Source organism: Adiantum capillus-veneris, chromosome 24 (assembly GCF_014529385.1).
Source record: "Adiantum capillus-veneris isolate H3 chromosome 24, ASM1452938v2, whole genome shotgun sequence".
Taxonomy (NCBI): Eukaryota; Viridiplantae; Streptophyta; class Polypodiopsida; order Polypodiales; family Pteridaceae; genus Adiantum; species Adiantum capillus-veneris.
In genome coordinates, this window is record NC_140954.1 from 99,739,512 (window position 1) to 99,748,125 (window position 8,614).

At 42.4% G+C, this 8,614-nt stretch overlaps 1 protein-coding gene across 1 annotated transcript; it reads right to left on the reverse strand.

The window, feature by feature from the left end:
• Positions 1-2,775: 2,775 nt before the first annotated feature.
• On the reverse strand, positions 2,776-5,135 carry LOC147426851 (GTP-binding nuclear protein Ran1B-like). Its single transcript, XM_086498426.1, has 8 exons — positions 4,980-5,135; positions 4,344-4,392; positions 4,210-4,266; positions 3,997-4,114; positions 3,821-3,910; positions 3,545-3,724; positions 3,388-3,465; positions 2,776-3,091 (listed from the first exon to the last, which is right to left on the reverse strand). Exons 1-8 carry the CDS (start codon positions 4,980-4,982, stop codon positions 3,019-3,021), a joined length of 648 nt encoding a protein of 215 aa, XP_086354552.1. The 5' UTR covers positions 4,983-5,135; the 3' UTR covers positions 2,776-3,018.
• Between the last annotated feature and the right edge of the window lie 3,479 nt (positions 5,136-8,614).

Genomic DNA, 8,614 nt, shown 5'->3' on the forward strand with positions numbered 1-8,614 from the left:
TCCACAAATAACAATGTTCTTGAAACGTCACTCCCGTTCCTTCAACTCTTCCACATCCACATTCTCAACATTCTTTGTTTGAACCATAGCTTGCATGAGTGAGGAAATAGGAACCACATTGTTACTACATACATCGGTCCAAGATTTGTTTGTGCATACATTTTTCATGTCGCATACATTCCGGCTCATAGTATCAAATTTCTCATCTTTCAATACATGGTCATACTCTACTTTGCTCAAGCGCTCCTTCAAAACATTGAAGTCCACGAGAGAACGTTTACATTCCTTGACTTCCTCTTCAAGTTGCATCGAACGTGTTGTTTGCATTTCTAGTGTCCTCTTGAGATTCTCATTCTCAACCACAAGTATCCTTAGTGTGCTATTCGCCATTGCAAATGCTCGTAAGTCTTCGCCTTGTTTATTTACGGTCTCTTACAATGATACCAAGTATGTCATGATCATGGTTTTCGATGTCAATTGTTGGATGGTTGAGTTGCTATCTCCACACTTAGCAAATTTTGGATCATTTTCCACAATGGTTATGGACCTTGTTGAAGAAGAAAGAACCCTTGCGAGTGCCGGAAGACATTGTATGTAAAATAAAAGATGAGAGTGACCTTTCTTGAACCTGTTCACTTCGAAAATGCTGCTACAGAAATACCTTCCATAACTCGAAAATTTATGTCTTTGCATCTATACGTAAAGAGCTTCGTGCTTTTTTATTGAGATTATAGATCACTCAAATCGAAGTTCGGATGAAGAAGTTATGATCAAAAGAGTGAACAATTGTCTACTAAGTCAAAAAACGGTTGCGTTTTTTAGAGAGAGAGAGAGAGAGAGAGAGAGAGAGAGAGAGAGAGAGAGAGATGAAATGAAATGAAATGTTATTTTAAACGTCCTTAAAATTGATACAATCCTAGTGGATCTAATTAGAAGTGTCTCGGATATTGGAGAGAGAGAGAGAGAGAGAGAGAGAGAGAGAGATCCCACATCAAACTCTTCACCATTTGAAAACTCGGTACGAAAGTAAATTTCATCAAAAAACTAAAACTTTCAAACCCGATAGACCCGTGCTTTATTCATTGTTCGTGGAGTAGACTACAAAAAAGGGATGCAACTTGTGATGATCATGTAGCTTGCCCTATGAAAATTTTGTGGATTTGCTCAATGTTTAGCTATAAACATGACCTATACCTAGGACGATACACCCCGACATATCGTGTTTCCACATGCCAGCTTCGCATGCAACCCACCTTTGACTGTGTATGAGACAGAGAGAGAGAGAGAGAGAGAGAGAGAGAGAGAGGGTTGCGAGCATCAGCTTTCACAACTCTTATTGAATGGAGAGAGAGAGAGAGTTGCAAGTAGTATGTGCGAAATCTAGCATAGATTTCAAATCTACCATGAAGAGAACGGACAACAGGCCATCGGCTCACTTGCTGAGAGAGGCAAGCTCCCAACAACGCAATGGCAAGAGCGTTGGCCTAGATGAGGGTTCATCCACTGCAAACCACAAGCTTCTTTGCTTTCCGAAGCTCTCCACCATTGAGGACCACATCAAATTTTACTCCACAGCCATTGAATAACAAAATGGCTTTGGACTCTGGCAAGCTTTGCCCCTTTGTTTCTTGAAACCACAATTTAGTGTCATTCTACTTTAAATCTTTTTAACTTTTCCAACAGTGCCCCGACTTCATTTCAAAGGGCAAAGTCTTATTAAAAGTTCAATGGAATTCAAAAATATGAAAGCACCCCAGGTATAATGGTTGGACTGAAAAACAATTAAAGTGGGTAGGATAGATGGAGATGGAGATGGAGATGAAGGTGGATGTGAGGGTGGAAAAAGAGATGGAGGTTTACGAGTAAGTTTAAGCTTGGTGGAAAAAAATCATTTAACTATATGCTTTACCTTTCCTTGAACGTTTTCTCCAGTCATTTGGATATATGGATAGTGTATATGTACAATGTCGAATCCTTTTACCATTACTATGTGAATTATACTATAACTGTCTTGCCAAAACAGTTATCTGCTTGAATGCACCTAGGGTGTATGAAGCATTCCCCTATCCAACATAGTACTGCAATAATTATCATGTATAATACTCCAGGTCACTTCATGTACTTTTGATGCAGAAGAGAACAAAAGTATATGTAGACGTGTAGGTACAAAACAATGTGGTTGCAAGAAACAAATGGGCTAATTTGATTCCAAAGCCATTTTGATACACCAACCTCAAGATGCCTATTGAGCAAAAGGATCTGAAGACGTATAGAATGGGATCAGCATATACCCAAAAAAGTTCATCACATGACATAATGTTCTCACAAAACGGTAAACTCTATAAATACTATTCATGTATTGTAACAGCCAAGGGATCTTCATATTGCCAAAAGATCACTGCACTACAAATTTTAGCTAGTCTTGCATAAAAGTATGACAGCAACATACATATAGCAATCACTAGCATGACAGTAGAACGCTACTAGAAAAAATTACAGCTACATTTTCTAAGCAAATTTGGTAGACATTACACACTAGTCCGCTTAAGGCCTTATCAGAACCTGATTATTGAGAAGAAAAACCAGAAGAAACAGTCCCAATATACTGTTTACAAATTTCCTATCATGTCCCAAAAAGAGGGCGTCAAAAATCACCATAGTGCTAATGTGTAAGGCACAATCCAAGAAAAACTCACAAGCAAGACACTTATGGTTAGCAGACTATCATAATACCCTGGAGAGAGAGAGAGAGAGAGAGAGAGATGAAGCTTCACAGGTTCAAAATGTTTCTTAATATATTCTATTAAAACCAAAACTCTCATGTGACAATGAATGACAGCTTATGATGGGTAAAAGGCCACAGGCATACAATCTCATTCAAAACTGTGACAAAGATTAGTCACAAGGCTGTAGGCAAGCAATGGGGAAGACTAGATTTGCTTCCATTATATGACAGCAAATTTACACCCCATTATCACAAACCTTTTAGCGAGATGCCAAGGTCAGACATGAATGCATCTAAGAGTCAAAATCGGCATCATCATCATCAGGCAAGGGTTGAGCAGCGGCAGCTGCTAGTTCTGCTTCATACCTGCATTCCATATTGGCAACACAGAGGTAAGTATCGATTTCATTCACAATTACCAAAAAATAATAAAATTAGGAGACCAACTACTCATACATTCCAATAAATATGACAGCTTCAACACATGTACAAACAAAGTTCGATGCTTGTGCACATGTAACACCTCAAGCTACACCAACCAAGTCTTTACAGCAAGAGTATATACTGGTTTTAAATTACACATTTCAAATGACCAGTGAACTTCACACCACAACCTGCTAATCACCTAGACATATATACCATTCGTTCATTGAGATACTTACTGCTGCTGAGCTGCTAGATCAATCTGCACTTCTGGAGGGGCAAGGGCAGGAGACTCAACAAAGTGCAAGTTTGGATCCCTAGACAACTTTGCACAGTTAGTTCAAAGTTCAGAAATCCCCACATGATCAATCAAAACTTGTGTGCATGGCATCATACCCAGCAAGCTTCCGAGCAAGATATAGGAAAGGTTTCTCAAAATTATAGTTGCTCTTGGCTGAGATCTCATAGTACTGAAGATTCTTCTTCCTATGAAATGTAACCTGCTTGGCCTTCACTTGCCTATTTTTCACATCAACTTTGTTGCCACACAACACAATTGGGATGTTCTCACAGACCCTGGAAAAAATGATTCCATCTTAGAAGACTTGAAATTCACAGGGAACAGACTCAAACAACTAAGCCTTTCTCAATATGAAGTTAAAAGCCAATTACCTGCATAGATCTCTATGCCACGTAGGAACATTTTTGTAGGTGAGTCTGGCTGTGACATCAAACATTATGATAGCACACTGCCCATGAATACTGCAACCAAGCCAACATTGACCAGAATATTTCACAAATCCTCACATTGATTAGCATCTTTGAAATAAGTAATCAAAAGGGCTTACTAGTAACCATCCCGAAGCCCGCCAAATTTCTCTTGGCCTGCTGTGTCCCAGCAATTGTAGCGAATCTTACCACAGTTTGTGAAAAAATCTAGAGGGTGTACCTCAACTCCAATAGTTGCTGAAAGACCTCATCTAATGTTAGACTACAACATAATTAAACACTATGAAAATCAGCATCTTGAGCTGTATAGCTGTATGGTTGCAAAAACATACGCTCATATCGTTTTTCAAACTCCCCTGTCAAGTGTCGCTTGACAAATGTTGTCTTCCCTGCACAGAAGCCAATGGTTACTGACCACAAAAACATAAACCTCATGTGGTTGTAAGAATAAGGATTGACTGTATACCAGTTCCACCATCACCAACAATCACTAGCTTGAAGTTGGGACAGTCAGCCTGCAAGAAATATTCCAACCATGTTATTGATAACAGAAAATCCTAGACCAACACTAGCACCCTCCAAAAGAATTCCAAGATGGAAATAGTCCAAACCAACTTAAGAGGGAAAAACACATTTACAAGCTCAGCACACAGTGCTTTGTCAACAAGCCCATTACACTTGTTAGCAATGTACAATGGGAGCATACACAGGCATAGACAAAAATGAACACTTTCAGATTCCAACGATCTGGTCTGCATTGAGAAGGCGACTACAAACAGGCCTTAAGAGCCCATAAATCGGACTCATACAAGAGATCTGGCAATCTAGCTGAAGGCAACAAAATCTCTAGCAGCTGGTACCAGCAAAAGTATGCGATAAAAAAGGCAGATAACTTCAGAAGTCTCATACGAGCTCTTTACTGCAGCTCATCGGCAGACCTGATCGAGGTAAGATCCGGACGAGTTCCTTACAGCACTCGTGTGCCCTACCGCTTGGACCAGCAGAAAATCCATCAAAACTTAAATGTGCACAGAACATAAGCAATGGCGATGCCGATGAAAACGCAAATGCACAGGAAACGATTTGAAGAAGAACGACATACCATGGCGGGACGCGGAATGGGGCTCGACTAGCAGCACCTGCCTCGGTTAAGGTATGGTGCCCCGCAGCAGTTGAGGATGGCGTGCACTGTAGGCCTGTGTGAAATGGATCGCGCAATAAAGGTCTTGAAACCCTAGCTCCACATGCCCATTTCCTTCTTTTCTTTTATAAAGTAAGAAGCATGGTCTTTTAGAATTCCACAACGGATCCAACCAAAAACAATCGCCCTCCCATTTTCAAAATTCAAACATCTCATGTCACTCTTGTTTCACAGTGTTCTTATGGTATTTCATGATGAACCTCCAGAAGACGGTGGCAATCACCGACGCTCTAGAATTGAGGACCGTGTCACACACAGATGCTCGGCCATCCCAAAAACAGTGGTGGACACTCAGTTGCAGGGGATCTCTGAAGCTTTCACAAAGGTAGAAGAGAATAAATTGTACACACCAGGAGGTGGAAGTCGTTGCGAGAATCATGTGTGGCATGCCTTGTCACGGCCGCAATAACCTGCATTTCATATGAGGGGTCGAGGTCACCTACATTCGCCCCATCCCTGGTGCCAACCAATCACTAACAACCACTTTCAATAACTCCCTCTTCTTTTTAACATCTCTCGCCAGACATTGCAGTAATCAAAACCTTCAAGCACCATCAGCAAAAGCACAGCTTTGACAGATGTATTGCTCACAAGCTTATCTTGTTTGAAAGTACTCACTCGTACAAAGGTTGCACAGCCAAAGCTTGTTTGTTGAGTCTACTAATAGGAATGCTTGTTCGTTTTATGATTGTCATCTCATTTTTTAATCATTGATTTTAATGTTACTTCGATGTTTACCTTAGAGCCCACAGCTTATCTCTTTCCTTCATCGAGCAAGGTGACATATGTTGATTTGCCCACTTGATCATTACTCCTAGAGCTCTTTGAGCGGGATGATTGAACACCACCTTTGGCTCTAAGTCCTTGTCCACAATAGAGAGAACGCCATTGTACCCATCAGCTCCTTCTCCGTAGAATACGAGCTTCTTCCTAGTGTAAGCTTTCTTTTGCTAGTAGCATTGAGGTGATGCTCCTCGATAGCCCAAAAAATGATTTTCTTGCCTTTTGTGACTTCCTCCCAAAAGAGGGAGCTTTTCTTATGGGTTTTAAGTCCCTTCACGTTCCATGAATGGAGAATGAACTCTTCCATTACATAGAGAAGGGTATGACCTTCTACACTTCCAGGAACTCTACTTATGTGCCCTCTTTCCTACTGACCTCCTCCATTGGTCCTTTCCCAATTTCCTCTTTAACATCAGATTCTTCGAGTTAGCATCTCAAAGAGCCTCAAAGATATTATTATAGAGGAAAGAGGTTTTATGAGTGTTTGGATGGGCTTCTTTCATCCGCCCAGCATCCCACTCTTGGGATTCGAATCGCTTGCATGAAATATTGGAAATTTGTTGCGAGCCTTCGCCTTTCTTTCTAAATTTGGGTGATAGAACAATCTTCTAGAACAGAGGGATATTGTTTTTTTTATGTGCTATGTCCATAAATCGATACCTAGGGGTGGCCTTTTCAATGCTATGATGGGATTTATAGGGCTTCTCCAAATTCTCTAGGGTTTCCTTGTTTGTAATGACCTTCCCATCCTCTCCCATGTTATCATTAATCTTTGATGAGGAGTTGTTGATTCAGTATCCATCTAAAGTGTTTCTGATGTACCTTTTTCACCGTCCGGTACGCTTGGGGCCATGGCTAAGAAGGCAGATGGACACGACGTAGCAAAGTGCCCAAATTTGTTACATTTAAAGCATGCACCAAAGAAGGTGCCAAAATTCAAAGGAATAACCTTAAGACCTTCCCCCACATTCACAACAAGATTCTTGGATTGGGAATTTTTTGAGATCCCACGCGATACAAACTTTATTTGCGGCAAAGCCTGCCGCTTGCTTGGTGGTACAAATAGAGGGGTATCATGGGCTGCTACCAAGTCTCTCAAGTTGCTTCTTAGCCACATCGATCCATACCAAGCACGTATTCTAGAACGCATCAGGGGATTTGAATACGGATCCCAAGGGAGCACACGCCAGTAGCGATTGGTTGAGAAATAGCTAACTATTGGCCATAACTTTTGCCACGGTCACATCGTCGCTAAATTGCATTGAGAAGAAGCCTCAAGGTATTGAACATTGAATATAGAACCTCCTTGATTCAGGAAATTGAGGCTATGAAGCCAGTTGACAAGTTCGTCTTTGCCAGGCACCGGACCCATGAAACAAAAAACCATTGTAGATTTAGCAAGCTTGGCAAGTTGTCTCTTGATCAAAGTAGGAGGGACCAGAACGGAGAGGGCGTCCTCAAATTCAACTCTTTGCAGGAGTGTTTTTTTTAGAACTTAATAGGCCTTATCTCCCTTGATAGCATCAAGTGGAGCGGGGGGTGCCTCTGCTTCCTCCGCCGTACGTTTATTTAGTGACAGTGCCCTAATAATCTCCGGCCAATTCTTTCTCAATCTACACCTTGTGTCCTTTTAGTTCCTCCTTGTTCACCCTCAAAACGCCACCCTGGCTGCCCCAATTGTGCAAGCCCCTGACAACTTCTAGGCCTTTATCCAATTGATCAGGAGATCCTTTGCTTCCTTTGTCATGCCAAGGGCATACCCATAAGGGGGGGTCACGGACCCAGGCCAGTAGGTGGCCGATTGTGAGTTTGGAACAGGGGATTCGGTAGTCAGGGGCTATATAAGGGAGGTTGGGCAGTGAATCTAGCCATGGCACTTCCCTAGGCCTCTCATTGGTATCAAAGCTAAAATTAACCAGGCAAGGGAGTGGTCTTCTGCTTTTTGCATGTACATGCAAGGTGTCGTGGAATTCACCTCTTGCCAAGCGGGGAAGAAGATGAAGGGGTAACCCGTGTGCAGAGGGGACTTGGGAAGGAAGAGCTCGCGAGGCCGAGGTGCAGGACATCGAGGGCGGGCTCAACAAGATCGCAGGGGCCGTGTGAGTGTTTTCGACTCAGGCTCGGAGCCCGGCATGCAACACACCGCTCGGCCTGGCTCTTTCTTCCTCGCGCGCTACCTGTGCTGCCGCCATTGCTTCTTTTGAAGCTGTGGGTTCATATTCAAACGCCTAAGGCCCTTGGCCTTAGGACCTATTTCAAGTTGGCAAGGGTACCCACGGTGGGGTAACCCCCCTCCCCCCCCCCCCTCCCTTTGTGAAACACTGAGCAAGGCTCGGCACAAGCATCGAAGCAAAACATTTTCGACAATGGCTCGCAGGCAGGCCGAGAAATCACAGGCAAACTTGTAAATTTTTTTTGCGTAAACTCATTCAAAGGCGTACAATTAATTCAAGTCACCTTCAATCTATCAAAGCTCCAAAGACAGTGCAGTACTAGTGCTTAAGGCAACCACATTTGCTCTTTTCTCGAAATCGAGTACAAGATTCCATCCTCAGCGGCAATTCCAAAAACACTTGCAAACCGAATACGGTGATTTCAAGACAAGCTTGATCTCCTGGATTTGTGACTTTCGACGACCATACGGTTGCGGGTATCATTAGCCCGGTCAACTACCGACATCGGTGGTACATACTACGGCTACGAGGTTGTTTTTGGAATCAAGGTATTCTTCTATCTTTTCCTAGCAATGCAAA